Source organism: Dryas octopetala, chromosome 8, assembly GCF_963921425.1.
Source record: "Dryas octopetala chromosome 8, drDryOcto1.1, whole genome shotgun sequence".
NCBI lineage: Eukaryota > Viridiplantae > Streptophyta > Magnoliopsida > Rosales > Rosaceae > Dryas > Dryas octopetala.
In genome coordinates, this window is record NC_141373.1 from 15,685,064 (window position 1) to 15,701,954 (window position 16,891).

The 16,891-nt window shown below is 38.1% G+C and overlaps 1 protein-coding gene across 1 annotated transcript; it reads left to right on the forward strand.

The window, feature by feature from the left end:
* Window positions 1-10,571: 10,571 nt before the first annotated feature.
* On the forward strand, window positions 10,572-16,491 carry LOC147277590 (uncharacterized). The gene is made up of 15 exons (XM_086255666.1): window positions 10,572-10,728; window positions 10,882-10,958; window positions 11,141-11,239; window positions 11,322-11,432; window positions 11,795-11,842; window positions 12,022-12,060; window positions 12,184-12,309; window positions 12,436-12,495; window positions 12,670-12,795; window positions 13,130-13,224; window positions 13,334-13,542; window positions 13,705-13,903; window positions 13,999-14,287; window positions 15,944-16,020; window positions 16,107-16,491. Exons 1-15 carry the CDS (start codon window positions 10,572-10,574, stop codon window positions 16,309-16,311), a joined length of 1,917 nt encoding a protein of 638 aa, XP_086111792.1. The 3' UTR covers window positions 16,312-16,491.
* The last annotated feature ends 400 nt before the right edge of the window (window positions 16,492-16,891 follow it).

Here is a 16,891-nt window from a genome sequence, read left to right on the forward strand (position 1 = left end):
ATGGTCCCATAAGCTCTCGCAACTCCTCACTGCACCAAGTAGAAACACTAGTCCGACTGAAGGGCCAACAAATAACCACCAACTCTAATATTGTTTGTCATTCCATGAACGCATGCAATACACTGCATACCTATTAAGACTCAGTTTGGAACCACATTTTTCCTCCCACGTGAGATCACCATCTTGTCCCACATGAGTATCCGTTGCAAATCGAACCCCTGCCTACCCATCAACCATTAGGCGCTCGGCGTACTCCGAGTGAGATCACCTCATCTCACGTGAAAATACAGCTATAGGGCCAATGAGAATAACTTCGCCCGACAAACATACCATCCATCTTACCCACTGAGGAGTTAACCTGCTTCAAAGTTAAATGCAATAAACCAAAGACGCTCCATGTGTACCTTCTTTTGCCCAAATGTGGGTGGGTTATCCAACTCCATAGGACTTCCATCCCAAATCCACATGTTTTCCCGCTCTGATGGTTATACTCCCAACATCGCGGGAATTCCAATTCTATTTCCATTTCTGATTCAACAAATGGTTGTACCATTACACCGAGAGATCAGTTATGATCGTATGAAAACAATTGCGGAGTTCTTTCACCCCAAAAACCAGAATTTCCCCAAAGTGATCGTTTTGCTCTGATACCATTTGTCACAGGGTGACATTAAGGCCCATCGAAAGCATCGAATATTACACCATTTTCGTCGTCCCGTGCGGCACCAGGATCCATTCAAATCCTGGTCAGCCTGTTTCACCCATGTATAACACATGATTGTGTCCAATGACAGAAGATACGAAAGACATCCAACACGCATCCTTAACAAGTCCCACCACATACCCGTGTCATGTGTTGATGACGAGACATAGTCTGCCACAGCAATATCTAACTAGCATCCGTACCCTGTAGGGACAATCCCTTATTAGCATATATAACCCACAAGGTACTGAGGGTAAGGTTTACCCACAATCCTATTCTTCAGCTAGTCTTGCACGCTGCCAGACATGCATGCCATCCAAGAACAACACATATAACATCGAATGTCCATACATCAAACCTTCATTGCAGTGCAGGGTCACCCAACTTGCACTTGTCGACATCCATGCATTTTCTTGAGCAAGGCCGAACCCAAGCCATGCTCCAATGTGGTCAGGGCTTGCCACGACACTCCAGGATGATGGCATGATCCGCCCAAACGATATACCGAGTCATAATGACGGATACATACCACAACCTCGGCCCCTATATAGGAGCCGCAATACTGGTGCCCTTTACTACCAGTACTGTCTGCAAGACCTCATGTCCTACAGAGACACTAATTGTCCTTATGACAATCTAGTGTCCGGCACACATATGATATCGCACGTTGCTACACGTTACCAAAAGAGGGACTCGCTTAATGCCCAATATCATAACGGCACTCGGGGTGGTGGAGAGTCATACACCAAATGTCACTCCCCTATATAGCATTCTGATCCATCTTTCATCTGGCATGATGGAACATCAATATGCGCGAGGAGTCATAATGGATATTCCCTCCATATTTCTCCAATGGACGCGCTACGAGAAGTCCGTCCGTGACAATATGAAGGGTTATCAATTTATCACATCTGAAAGAAAAGTCTCAACCTTGGAGGCTTTGGAGGGATATCGGATTTGAAAGTAAAGCTTCGACCTTGGAGGTTTGGGAGGGATATCCGATCTCAAAACAAAGCTTCGACCTTGGAGGCTTATTCGATCTGAAAGCAAAGCCTCGACCTTGGAGGGAAGGTGCGAGTTAGAATCCGAAGAGGAAATCGTGAGGGTATATTCGTTCTTATTATCGACGGTGATGGCGCTCCACTACACAGGAGGCCCCGCCGGCCTCAGTAATATTTGGTTCTGGCCTTCCATTGACCATGGCAAGAGAAGAAGAAAGGAGAGACAGAGGTTTGATGAATAATTTGCAACAGTGAAATCGCTCCACTATTTGGAGGCCCCACCGGCCACGGTGATAGCGATCTTAGTTCGAGATCTGAGTTTACAGTCCAGTTCAGCAATCTTTTGGGCTATTTTTTTTTGTCAGGTAAAACTCAACTCACACTTTTGGCCCAATATTTTTTTGTTCAAATCTATCGGCCCAAACTTGAGCCTAACTATAAATCACCAAAGCCCAACTCACTCTCGGCCCAATTTTTTTTGTTCAAATCTTTCGGCCGAAACTTGAGCCTAACAATAAATCACCAAACATCTCCCCTTATATAAACCCTACTGTTCTCGACTGTTCTCCAGCCGCTTTTAACCTAATTTTCTCAAATCCAGAGAAACCCTAATTTCATCTTTCTAGCTATGAAGAACGATCCAAAAGATGTGTCAGATGCTGTCGACCCTAGGTTTTTGATCGCCCTTGGTATGGCCATTCTTCAATTTGGATACCAATCTCTGTCCGCCGGACTTCCGTTGCCGCCTGTTCCTGTGCACGGAATGCCGGTTCTTGTTGTTCGGTCCGTTGATTTCTCTGTTGGTCGTCCTTTGCGAGTAAGCCCTTCTAATGAGCCCCATGTTCTTGAGGTTTTTAGTTCTCTTTTTTTCTGTCGTTTTACCAATTGCAGTTGAAGATTTGATCAAAACATGTATCTTAGTACCAATTGCATATTAGGTTATTTCTATCACTTGATCTTGGCATCATGCACTATGTGATAGAGGAGATACCAACTATCATCCTAGGATAGGGTAGTTTGTTCAAAGCTGTCTCTTATCTAATCTATGTTCATTTTGATTTTGAACCAAAATATTTCATACAAAAGGTTCATGTGTGCTGGTTTATATTGTATTGTATGCTGGTTTATATTGCAGTCATGTGGTTCTGGTGCTGATGGCTCTTTTAGCCTGGCTACACCTGCTATTGAGCCAGTTACTGTTCGTCCTCCAGTGCATGTGCTTGATTCCGATTCTGCTACTACTGATGTTGTATCAGGTAGATTGATAACGTTGGTTTTTCTGTAGTTAGATTAGATAGACATGCATGGTTGCTGTTGCTAATTCGCATGTGCTTGATTCCAATGTTGATGCTGTTGGAACAAGTGGCCATTCTGATATGCTCGCTGAGCCAATTACTGTTAACACTTCAGATTCTGTTGTTCGTTCTCCAGTGCCTGTGATTGTTTCCGTTTTTGCTTCTGTATCAGGTAGATGAGTAGCATTAGGTTTTCAAGGCATGCATGGTTTATGTTGCTAATTCGCATGCTTCTGATTCCAATGTTGATATTGTTGGAACAGGTGGCCATTCAAATGTGCTCACTGTTGACGCTTCAGATTCTGCTGTTCATCCTCCAGTGCCTGTAATTGTTTCTGTTTATGCTGCTGCTGTTGTTCGTCCTCCAATAGGCCCACAATTTAGTAAGGCATCATCTAGCTTTGGACGTGCTACACTCTCCGCTGTGAGCAGTCACAATATTTGGTCACCACAAACGGCAGACCGTCTTTAACAAGCAGAAGATGATTTTTCTGTCGGTGGTGGTGTACCAGCTGGTTTTCCCCCTCTGCTCACTGTTGGCGCTTCAGATTCTGCTGTTCGTCCTCCAGTGCCTGTGATTGTTTCCGTTTCTGCTGTTGCTGCTATTTGTCCTCCAGTAGGCCCACAATTTAGTGAGACATCATCTAGCTTTGGACGTGCTACACCCTCCGCTGTGAGCAGTCACAATATTTGGTCACCATAATCAGCAGACCGTCTTCAACAAGCGGAAGATGATTTTTTTGTTGGTGGTGGTGTACCAGTTGGTCCTCCCCCTCTGCTCACTGTTAACGCTTCAAATTTTGCTGTTCATCCTCCAGTGTCTGTGATTGTTTCCGTTTCTGCTGCTGCTGTTGCTGTTCGTCCTCCAATAGGCCCACAATTTAGTGAGGCATCATCTAACGTGCTACACCCTCCGCTGTGAGCAGTCACAATATTTGGTTACCACAAACGGTAGACCGTCTTCAATAAGCGGAAGATGATTTTTCGGTCTGTGGTGGTCTACCAGCTCGTCGGCCAGACAAAAGTGACTCAGAAGGGGTCCAACATGAGGAGGAAGGGGTCCAATCTCTTCAGAAGTTTATTGATGAGCCCGACAATGGTGGCAGTTCGGATGAGCACAACAGTGGTGGAAGCTCTGTTGAGAGCAATTGATGCTGAGGGGATTATCTAGTATTTCACGAATATAAAAACAAATCTTTTTAAAATAGGTTGATGAGGGGATTATCCAGTAATTGAAACAACAATATATTGAATCTAATTCTAATATATTTTTTAACAAAATGCTTTCTTTTTCCCTTATTATTAGAATGAATGCTTGTTGCGGGCGAATTCTTATATTTCTGCGCCGGTATCAAAGTTTAAGGTTTAATTTAAACCACCCAAAGGTGTGCTTTCAACCACAATATATCAAACTAAAGGGTATTCTTTTTTGAAACTTTATTAATTTATATATTCCTCTGCATAATAGGTACGTAAAACATGATTATAGGTTAAATGTGCCCACTGCCTCAGCTAAATCCAATTGAGTGAGTGTGAAGAAATCATTAATAAATTTTTATAATATTTTTTAAAGGCTCTAAAGTCATATTCTAAGTTATTTATTGAATCTAATATTCTTCTGAGCAAATTACTTAATTGCACCGATATTATGTTATCTAACTTTTATACATATTTCATATGCTGATCCATAAACAATAGAAGTTAACATCTTTCCTTTTGGAAACAAGCCAAAAGTTGAATTGGTCTAATTTCTATTTATGATGACCTGCAAATGTGGGTACGTGTTTGAATCTATCATTGGAGATAGTCAGATAGATATGGCCTGCAGCCTACCTCAATAAACACAAAAATTCAAAGATATCAATGTGAACAGGATACAAGTTTTGAATTTTTTGTTTCTCTTTTACCGAATAAAAAACAGATTCCAACTAAAATTTCGGTTTTTAAGAATTTATTTTTGCTCACCACCATTAAAGGTGGTGAAATATTACCTAGAAAAATTTTTGTAGTCTCATGCTAAATTTATAGAGTCAATAAAAATCTTGTTTTTCTTCAGCCAGTACAAAAAAGCCTACATGCTCAATTGATAGAGCGATTATAAGTATTAATATCCAAGTTATCTGACACTTAGCTTTTAAAAAAATAGTTTCCCAGGGTAATTTATGACTTGCTCAAACCAAGAGTATAGACTAAAAAGACTCATAATGGAAAATGGCAGTTTGGTGCATCATTGGTTTCTTAAAAAGACCAAAATTGCAATACTTGCTATGCCAATTTTATAAAATTGTACAAAAATAATTTGAACAAGATTTTTCAAAAGAAATTAGTTTACATATTAATAGTCATGCATAAAAATTTTCAAAACATTTGGAGATGTACAAATAGGGTTTTTAAAGTGTCAAAACTCACACAAAAAAAACTAATTTTTTCATAATCAATGTTCATATGGTAAAAAATACCAACCTTGTGTATTATGAGCCAAATCAAATGAGACTAGTTGGAACATCTTTGAAAACATGTCTTTTTAACTATTATAAAAGTTTCAAATCCAAATTTCAAATGTATCAAAATTCGTGCATGAAAACCTAATGCTTTTTCTATGAAAACATGCTGAAAACTTGACAGTTTTTTATGAAATTTTGTAAAATGTAACATAAATCCATAACAAGTTGGATTCAAGTGATTATTGGCTTATTATAAAGATATGAATGTATAGTTTTATTTGCTAAGACAATTTAACCAAATTCCTTCTGGAACAATACATAATTCAAAAACAAGATAGTGAGGTCAGAAAGTAGAAAATTGCCAAACAAGAATCAAATCGTGAAATCTTTGGATCTTTCTTGGAATGCAACTTACCCTAGCCAATCTACCATCATTCTAAACTTAGAACTAATGCATAAGAAGTCAAAGAATGAGTTTTCTTGAGGTTACTTACCAAATTCCCTTCGAAGGCAGTGTGAGGCTGCTCCTCTTCTCCTTCTCTTGGCAAATCTGATTCTTCCTTTAAGTTCCCTTTTCTCTCTCTAACTCTCTTTCATTTTCTCATTAAACTCATAATTAAATGTGGAAAGGGTTGTTTGAATGAAGGCTGACTTATATAGAGGAGGCAATATGATTGTTGGAGGGAAAACTGAAGAGTCACTTCTTCATGAATCTGTTTCGGCGTGCAAAAGGGTTTGATAGGCTGGTTATCAAGGTTTTTAGTTCCCCAATAAGGCTTTGGTTGGCTGACCAATCCCTTAAGGCCTAGTTTAATTGAGTGTTTAACCTAATGGACTATGCTTAATAGGCCATTAACCAATCCAAGACTTTCATTTTATGCTAACCACTTTATTAAAAGTCATCATTACATTTTATTTCTTTTCTTTTTCTCTAACTCCAATTACACTCCATCTTTTGCCTATGACATAATCATCATGTCATGCAATAGCCATCTTCTTTATTTCTTGCTTAAGTAACCTAGGGTTCTAGCCCTAGTGGTCAAGGTTGGTCGATATTAGGGTTTCAAAGTCAATTTTTTAAAGGTCCGTTGACTTTAGGTACCAAATTGCAATATTTTTTTCATTTTAACTTCCAAAACATTTATGTCATTTCACTTTAGATACTAAATTTTAGTTTTTGTACCAACTTTAAAAAAATGGTTATACCGAGTTGTGACTGTCTAACAATCATAACTTTTTTATTGATTTGTTATTTTTTCAATATTTGCAAGGCTTAAACTTTAATGTTTAGTCTCTCGGTTATAGGACTTCATCCCCCAAGGCTAAATCAAAAGTATTAAACCCTTATAAATTTTGAATTTTTATGAATTTGAAACAGTCACAACATTATAACAAACCGATTTGTGACCTAATTCAAAATGTCTTGCTCTAGGTTAGTATCTAAACTAAAAAAAATTAGTGTCTTGCTGTTTTGTTGAAAAATTATTGATATTTGGTATTTAATTCTAATTTTCTAATTTTTTTAACCCTTTGGTATTCCTACTCATCAACTAGGTAGGTACCTTTCTGGAATCTGGGCCGTCCAATCGAGTTTTCAGGCATTTGGACCATTTTTTTTTTGGGCCACCGACCTTTGGACCATTTTAATTCAGTGGAGTTAGTCGAGAACTGAGTTGGTGAGGCTCAGAAATCCTGTATATAACTATATATTGGTCAATTTTTTTTTTTATGACCAAAGTCGTAAATTCTTATATCTCTCTGTTTCTAGCAAGGAATGAAATTTTCATTTTTGGGGAGTTCCGAAATTTTATAACATATCCATTAATTTTCGATAATTTTTCGGCAAAATTTTCAAAATTTCGGCCGAAATTTTGAAGCTGCCACACGTGTATTTTTGTAAACTTTTTGCGAAATTTCGAACCCATCCATTTTCAACATTTCCCAGCCCTCCCCAGTGATTTATCTACACTTCCTAGCCCCCCCCCGATGACTTTTCTACATTTCCCAGCCTTCCTCCGACGACTTCTCTGCATTTCCTAGCCCCCTTCAACCGGCTTCCCCCCGTGACCCCAGAACAGAGATCGACGGCGAAAGAGAGTACGGTGACGGAGATGCAAGAGAGAGAGAAGGGAGAGAGATAACTGAGAAACAAAGATGAGGATGAGAGAGAGAGAGAGAGAGAGAGAGAGGGGACACAAAATTGAGAAAGAAGAGTGAAAAGATATGTTTAGGACTTTAGGGTTAAGTGGTTAACAAATATAATATAATATACTCAAAGGCTTATTGAAAGGCTTTAGCTTTTTTTATTTTGGGAAAGGCTTTAGCTGTAAGCCTTTAAGCGGGTTGGACACTTCAACTTCAACACTCAACCATATTGGATATTACTTTTTTCTTTTTGCCATCAGCATATTGGGTATTAGTATTACAAATTGGTGGAAGAAATAGGTTTTATAATTTTTTTAGAGTTCTAGAGTTTTAGGAATATCGAGTATAAAAAATTTAATAATAAAAAAAAATATATAAACTAAACAACTATGTAAACATAATTATATAATTTTTGTACCAAAGAAAACATAATTACATAATTTATGGGTATTAACCAAGGATTTAAATTTCGAAAATTTCGCTGAAATTTTTTCGATTTTTTTAGGTATGGAAATTTTAACACTAAACCAACAAAATTTCGTCTGGATTTCGATGATTTCGCAGAAATTCTCAAAATTTCGGCGAAGTTTTCGATTGGGTAAGATTTCTAGATTTTGGGGATGCTAGGTTTTGGGGAGGTTGGGATTTGGGAGGAGCTGAAGATGTGGAGAAAGAGAGGAGGGGCTGGGTTTTGGTGGGTTTCGGCAGCAGGGGCGACGGCAGGGGCCAAGAGCAGGGAGAAAGAGTTGAGGGTGGGCTAGTGGTCGGCGCAGCTTAAGGGATGAGAGAGAGAGGGGGATGTGAGAGAGGGTGGGTTGGTGGTCGGCGCAGGTGGGGGATGGAGTTACTGATGGAGGAAATTAGAGAAAGGAAGAAGAAAAAAAAAAGGAAAGAGAAAGGAGAAGGAAAAAAAAAAAAGAGAAAGGGAGGAGAGGGAAGAGAGAATGAGATCAGGGTGGGTAGTGGCCTAGCGGGTAGTGTGAGTTGCGTGCATTGATAATGTGGAGAGAGAAATTAACATAAACAATTTGATTTTGGGTTTTTAAAATTCATGTTTATAAATTTACAAAAGGCTTTTTAGCAAGATACCCACCTGAACGTTGACTGTATTTGCATGTTACCACCTAAATTAAAAATTGAAGCAAGTTGTCCCCTGAATTAAATTTTGTTTGCAAGTTACCACCTACATCCAAATCCTCATGGGTTTTTTGGTCTTTTCATAGAGAAGAACTTAGGTGGGGAAGCTTTTGCCACCACACCATGCTGAGTGGCAAAGCCCAACTAATTACAAGTGGCCACATGTACAACTTTTTTTATTTCTCTTTTCCTATTTTTATAAACTTTAAAAATTAATTAAAAATAGTTCCGGACTCAGAAAAAGACATGGAAAATTCTTACGGACTCGTCTTGACTAATAGTAATTTACTATGAAGTCAAATTATCAATTTGCCCTCTGAGAGTTTTCAGAAAATTTAGGAAGTTCAAATTTATCTCTAAAAAATTAAAATACTCTAAAATCTTTAAAAATTCATAGGATAATCTCTCGAACTTCAAAAAATACAAGGTTTGCACCATTGGTCTTCTAAAAACTAACACTACCCACTTGCTACCCAAAAGACCGAGAGGTCTTAGAGAAAAATAAATTCAAACTCCGGAATGTTAATTTTTATGAAAGATAGTGTTATTAGGGTAGCAAGTGTTCATGAGAAAGATAGTGTTAGTTTTTAGAAGACCAATGGTGCAGACTTTGTATTTTTAGGAGTTTGGGAGATTATCCTATTAATTTTTAAAGAATTCAGAGTATTTTAATTTTTTATAAATAAATTTGGACTTTCTAAATTTTCTGGAAACTCTCAAAGGGCAAATTGATAATTTGACCCCATAATAGTCAAGACGAGTCCGTAAGAATTTTCCGTGTATTTTTCTGAGTCCGGAATTATTTTTAATTAATTTTCATAAGTTTGTAAAAATAGGAGAAAAGAAATAAAAAAATGGTTGTACATGTGGCCACTTGTAATTGGTTGGCCTTGCCACTCAGCATGGTGAGGTGTCAAAAGTTTCTCCACCCAAGTTCTTCTCTATGAAAAGACCAAAAAACCCATGAGAATTTGGATGGAGGTAATAACTTACAAACAAAATTTAATTCAGGGGGCAACTTGCTTCAATTTTTAATTTAGGTGGTAACATGCAAATCGAGTCAAAGTTCAGGTGGGTATCTTGCTAAAAAGCCGTTACAAAAATGTCTATAATTTCAAATGCTCATATCTCTCAAACCGTAACTCCGATTAATGTACAGTTTGCGATCAGATGTTCGTGTGTTTGAGACCTTTCCAACAAGTCACAAATCGAAGTCAAAAGCCCATAGTTCAAAAAGTCAAAGAACGGGTCAAACTAATTTAAAACAAAAATTATAAAATTAACCTAAAATATTTTATTTCTCAAATAAATTTCTAAAATATTTTTCAAAATAAAACTTAGAAAAATACGAAGTGTCACAATCTACCCCCTTCAAAGAATTTAGTCCTTGAAATTTCCAATAAAAGTAATAATGGAACAACTTAAAACAAGCATAAACAACAACAATCCAAAACTCTAAAAAGTTCTTTTCATTTATGAAAAACTGAAAAATAAATTACACAAGCTCTGAGGTGTTTGTTCAATCAAATTTATGTAATTATTAATTAGTGAACTATTTTTTTAACAATATTTACCTCCAGTACACATTATATTTATATTATATCATATGAAATTTACTATATAATTTGGTTTCTTCAATATTTTTTTTATCAATATAGTAGATAATATGTTAAATAAAGTTGCATTCAAAATTTTTGTATTTTGATAGTAATTTTTGTTATTTCCGTTTAATTTCTGTCGAAATTTAAAAATCTTTAAAATTTTCGTCGAAATTTTCATGAAAATTTACTCAAAACCCAAAATTTTATTCTTTGGTTTCTAGGATTCAAAACCCTAAACAAAACCCATGGCCCAAAAGAAGATTACACGACGAAAACAATCAATTACGGAGAACGATATTTACATCGAAGACGATGAAAATGGCACGCTTGAAATCACCTCGTTCAACGAAGATGGCACGCTTAAACTCCTCTCTTTCTCTACCCTCTACCATAGAGGGATTGGTACAATTTCCTCTCTAGTTCTCATTCTCCTTGCTGCTCACAAATCGTCGGAAATTTGTTTTTGTTTTTTTGGTTTTTGTTTCAAATTTTAGTTATGATTAGGAAATTTAGGATGAAAGTTTGATGAGCCTCTATCTGCATTGTTATTTGCAGAAAAAGCTTTGCGAGAAGGTTGGCCGGTGGTGGAATCTGCGTTGGAAGAGCATGGTGTTTCATGTGAACTGAATATGGTATGGTATGTCATGTCAAATCTAGTTTTTGAGAACTCACTTTCATGTTGAATTTGATCCATCTTTCTGAAATTAACTCTATATTAATTTTGATCTGTACGTGGTTTATTTCAAATTTCAAATTATTATGGGTGATTTGTTGTGTGCACACATTGAATTGTTGTATTTCTAATTATGGTCAGGTTGAGGTTTCCATGACAATCTCAGCAACCAAAAAGACATCCTTTGAAACGGCTAAGCATCTTCTTAAACTCTTGTCTGTAGGTTTTGCTCCACGCTCGGTGCGTACAAATGGCAAATCCTTTTTGTTTGAGCTATCATATATTTTCCGATTTGAGTGCAGAATTATTGTTTTGATTACAGGCAATAAAAATGCTGAAAGATGAAATGCATTGTGAAGTCATCGAGGTTTATCCTCTTCGAGGTTTGACTTGCGGACAATGTGGAACTTGCAAAGACTGTGGGATCAGAAAGGTGGGTATTGATTAAAATTCCTTCCTCCTGTCAATTTTTCTTCAAACAAATCTAAGTTATTAACCTCATTTATTTTTCTGGAAGCATTCTCTGTAGTTGCATGTGATGCAGCAGCTAGGACCTTTTAATTTCAGGCTTCAGAAATGTACCATGGTAATTAGAGCTCTTGTTTGACCTTAGAAAGGTTTAGAATTGAGAGTTGATTAGGGTTTAGTGAATGATGAAAGTGAGGATAATATGAGGATATAATTACATAAGCCTTTGGGTGCCCTACTACCTACTCCATGAAATGCTTCTCTGTAATGCTGGAGATTGCAAAAGCACACTGTTTAGCTTGTTCTAATCTCTACTATTGTCTGCAGGATGAATTTTGTAAACGGCTGAACCGCCTCAAAGGCCCCGGACTAAAGGTGCACACATTGATCTGAATCCTGTTTTTCTGATCCTTCATCCGAAAGAAAACTTTAAAAATTTAGAATAAAAAGATAAGTCATAAGGCAATTATCTATAGCTTCAGATTCTTTAGGTTACATCTTTAATTCTTTTTGCTGGTTGCTTCACTAAGTTTTTCAATATAATTGGGAAGCAGGAACTTTCTCGAGTCACAGACTGTTCTATTAGTCTTCATGTAAGTGTACTGTACCTTTTTTATTTTGATGGTTATATTCTACATTTCCTTTTCTTGTCTTCTAACCTCCAGGTGAAGTGAGAATTTCAATTAATGATATTTAATTTTCCTGTAAATGAATAGAGATTCACGGTTTCTTCTATTGGTCCACTTCATGGAATAAAGTTAGTCAGGATGATTGTGTTGGACTGCTTTACGGGTAAGCGTCGTCCCAAATTGCATATGAAGACGCTTAAAGCTAATCAAACGGTGAATACTATCTTGTGATATATATATATATTATGTACACATTGCATGAGTTAAATGTCATCAGTTAAGTCATTTGATTCGCAAGGTATTACTGAGCTGATACTCTTCTTATGTGGGCATATATAGGGTCTTCTAGAAACTGTTATGAAGCTAAAAAACCAAACTGGAATTACATCTATCATGGAGGTTGGTTGCTGGTTACCTTTGTTTGTTACTTCTGGTTTTGAAACATCTTCACTGTTTTAAGCTAGCTTTAATTTGCATCTTGAGCATTTGATTATTGACTCTTACTATAAGAGAGAACTTTGTGGCCTATTAAATGTGTGCATGCTTAGCTTTTTATTGGTTGTGCTCAATTAGGCAGTGCGGTTCATGAAAACCCAAATTATTTGTCGTGCTCCCATTTGTACAAGTTTTATGGAAGCACTGCACCGGATACAAGATACAGATGTGCTAGAGATGATTGCAGACAAGTTCAGGTCTTCAGTAAGTGACTAATTTAACGTATTAGCTATATTCATGGAATGCCCAATGGGCTTCTTGGGTTTTTCTGCCCCCTACGAATTCAAACTGATAGTTTGTGTAATTTTTTTGGAGAAAATTAAGAGTTAGATCCATGATCTTGCTAATGCCTTGTTAATGGAAGATGGTGCTAGCTGCGATCTATTGCTTGCTAAAAAAGGCTGTGCAATTTTGGTTTGCCTCTAGGAAAATTGCATTGCATATATAGTTCCTTTCTGCTATATGTTTTTCTATATATTACTTGTCTCAATAGAAGGATGATTTATTTGCTGTTAATTAATTAGCTTGATTTCTTTAGGATTCACCTAAAGTGCATGGTGATGCATCAGAGACACTTTGTGCTATAGCAAGGTTTGCTCCACCTGAACTTTCTAATAAAATCTCCAGCCCAAGGTACGTGCATTTGTTTTCTTCGTACATATACTAGAAATTCTATCTTATACATGCATATTTGTGCTCTATTTTCTGTGTTGAGGTTCGAATGTATGTGTGTTTTCTACAGTTTCGTACAAAGATTATTTCGGCATGCTTTGGAGGACTCCTCACGACCAAAATCTGTTCTGGTTAACTCATTGTCGGTATGCATCTCTTTGTTAGATCCAAGGAGGATAACATTTGGAACATACGAACATATTAATGGACGTCAAATTACTAGTGGATCTAAAGGTACTGCTAGTCCCGAGACTGTTGTGGCCATGCTGGAGAGCCTAGGTCACCTTTCTAAACCCTGCTTCTGACATCTGGATGTCTAGATTTAACAAAATCTGGTTGCATAATTTTATTTGTTGGGTGTTTCTTGATTATGCACAGCACAATTGTGCTGCCAAGTAATATCATACTGCGTTGCTATAATGGCAAGCTTTTATCCTGCAGGTGATTTGCTGAAGCTTTTGGATGTTTCTTCGGAGGACAATGTGTTAACTACATATGGCAAGCTACAGCCACCTCTTGGGAAACATCGTTTAAAGATATTAGAGTTCATTTCAGTATTACTGAGAGTTGGTAGTGAAGCTGCTGAGAAGGAACTAATTAGTCTTGGAGCACTACGAAGAATTTTAGACTTGTTTTTTAAGTAAGTTCAGAGTTCAATTTCTTATTTTATAAAAAGTTAATTGATACAATTAAGCACATAAGTAATATTCCCCAATTTCGTTCTGTGTATTCCAGGTATCCATTTAACAACCTTGCGCATCATTACATAGAGAACATAATCGTATCATGTTTGGAAAGCAAGAATGGTCCTCTTGTACTGCATCTTCTCTGCGAGTGTGATCTAGTTGGAAAAATACTTCAAGCAGTAAAGAATTTCACATTGGCAGCTCATTCAAACAAGCTATCAGTTCTTGCTGAAGGTAGATCCCCACCCAGGATAGGGAATATTGGACATTTAACACGCATATCCAACAAAATCATTCAACTGGGAAATAACAATAGCGAGATTCAGGCGTATCTGCAGGTTTTTATTTCTATCTCTACATATTTATGTTTTTTTGTGTTTTAAGTTTACTATTTGTGAAATAAATATTTACAAGTGAATTGCAGTATTCTTTTTTGGATTGAAGCCCAGTCTTTTAGATGGTTGGTTGGGTGGTTAGAAGACTCTTTCCACTTCTTGTCTTCTGGTGTTCTTTTTTGCATCCCCTAGACTCTTCTTTCTATTAATTTTACTTAAAACATTATAAAAAAAAGTATAATGTTTTTTGAAATTGTATTGGTGCTTTCACACTGTTGTTGAAGTTGAAAAATCATAGACCTTAAATATTTTCATTAGGCTTTATAAATTTAGAGGGCTGCTATTTGCACACCCTTTTTTTTCTTTTTGCACACCCCTAGTAAAAAAAAAAACAAACAAAAAAAGAATGACTATACAGCCCCTCCCCTTCCCCTCCCTGTTTCCCTCTTTGTTTTCTCTCGTTCAGACCCCTTCCTCTGTTTTTTTTTTCCTTCCAAGCCCGGCAGCCCCTCCTCGGCTCCTCCCTTTCTCCTTTCCACTCGCCCGATCACCACCTTCCTCGCACCACCACCGCGCGCAGCACCACCTTCCTCGCAGCACCACCACCGCGCGCCACCACTAACCACCATCTTCCTCTCTCTCCGCATGCACCATCACCACAGCACCCCCAAAACAGCCACCACAACCAGCCCGGCAGCCCCTCCTCGGCTCCTCCCTCTCTCCTCTCTCCCTTCTCTCTTCCCTCCCTTTCTCTGTCGCTGCGGTTGGTTCGGTAGACAGCCACCAAACGAAACTAACGGCTTCGACAGATGACTGCCGAACGAACCCACCGGTTTCGACGGATGGCTGCCGAACGAACCGCCGGTTTAGGCGGATGACTGCCGAACGGCCTGCGAAGCTCATCCTCTTGGCTGGCACTGCGGCGTGGTCGTGCGAGCTGGGCAGAGCTGTCCGGCGCGAAGGAGAGAGAGAAAGGTGCAGAAGGAGCTGGGCAGAGCTGGGCAGAGCTGTCGAGCTGTCGGGCAGAGCTGTCGGGCAGAGTAGCAGGGAGGAGAGAGAGAAAGGTGCAGAAGGTGGTGCTGCGCGCGGTGATGGTGCGAGGAAGGTGGTGCTGCGCGCGGTGGTGGTGCTGCGAGGAAGGTAGTGCTGCGCGCGAGGAAGGTCCGGTGGTGGTGGTGGTGCTGCGAGCAGGGTGGTGCAGAAGGTGGTGCTGTGCGGGTGTGTTGACAAAGAAAGAGAGAGAGGGAAGGAGAGAGAGTGAGAAAGAGAAAGATGGGGTGTGTGGGTGTGTAATGAAATGAGGGTATTTTGGTAATGGGTTAGGTGTGTGTTGAGAGGTTTTGAATTTGAGATGAGTGTGTGGGGTGTGTAGGAGAAAAAAAGAGAAAAAGTGTGTGCAAAAAGAAAAAAAAGGGTGTGCAAATAGTAGCACTCTAAATTTATCATTCCCATCCTTGGTTGTTGCTTTCGTATGGATTTATACTTACTACCAACAAAATGAGATTATCTAACTGAAGAGTACAAAGCCATTGATGAGAAAGATGCCCACATAAGTTGTATACACCCATTGTGTGGAATTTTCTTTTATTTCAAAAGGGTTTAGAGCCTATTGTTTACATTGTTCAATCATCATTTTTACAGTTCTGTTTATTTTGACAGGAAAATAGTGAGTGGACTGATTGGTATAGAAATGTTCTTTCAAAGCCTGATGCAGTGGAGAATGTTTGGGCTTGTTGGTATGTTTTTTTTGGGTGCTTTAATTATAAGGACAAAATATATCATGTTTTCAACTATCTAATTGTGGTGTAATCAATTGTAACAGGCAGCAGTGTGCCAAAGACATGAGACAATTCAGAAGACAAGGCAAAAGAGAAGAATTTCGAAGTAGCAGCCCACCACCCCATTCTATCCAATCCTCACCCCCATCCTCTCCACTTCCAAGGCCAAGCTTAGACATGAGACCAACTATACTCATTACAGGAACGAACTATGGATGGCATGTTCAAGCATGTGGACCCTCAGACTAAAACAAGACATAATAATTGGAGGCTTTTTCATATTTGAGTTTGTGTATTCTATATGTCTTGAGGCATTATTTGTGTAGTTTTATTTCAATTTGGAGATGGATACTTGACATTTAAGGATCTTATGCCTGCTTTCACCAAATTCTCACAAATTTGAGGCAGACTTGAGAATTGACTTCTTTATTTGATCGGGTATCTGGAACGTATGCCAAAGAAAATAAAACTTTTCTCAACTCCAATAACCACCATTATTCATATATCAAACGAGAGAAGCTACATCTCCATGAAGGAGAAAATACTCTATCTTTCCTGCAGTAAAAAACATACTCCATTTGAGAATGTATTTATGTATGCATGCATGCATTTAGGTATCATTGAGCATGTATGTAATGTATGCATGTTTACATGCGTGCATGTATGTATCATTACCTATTTTCGGCAGACATTTTTTGTCGGAGTTCCTCCTATCATTGTAGGAATCTTTGCAAAGCAGCTGAAAAACATGCCATATTTGATTCTTTGTTTGGTGTTTTTTTGGTTTGACTTCTTTAGTAACTTGGCTGGTGGGTGGTGCATATCAATA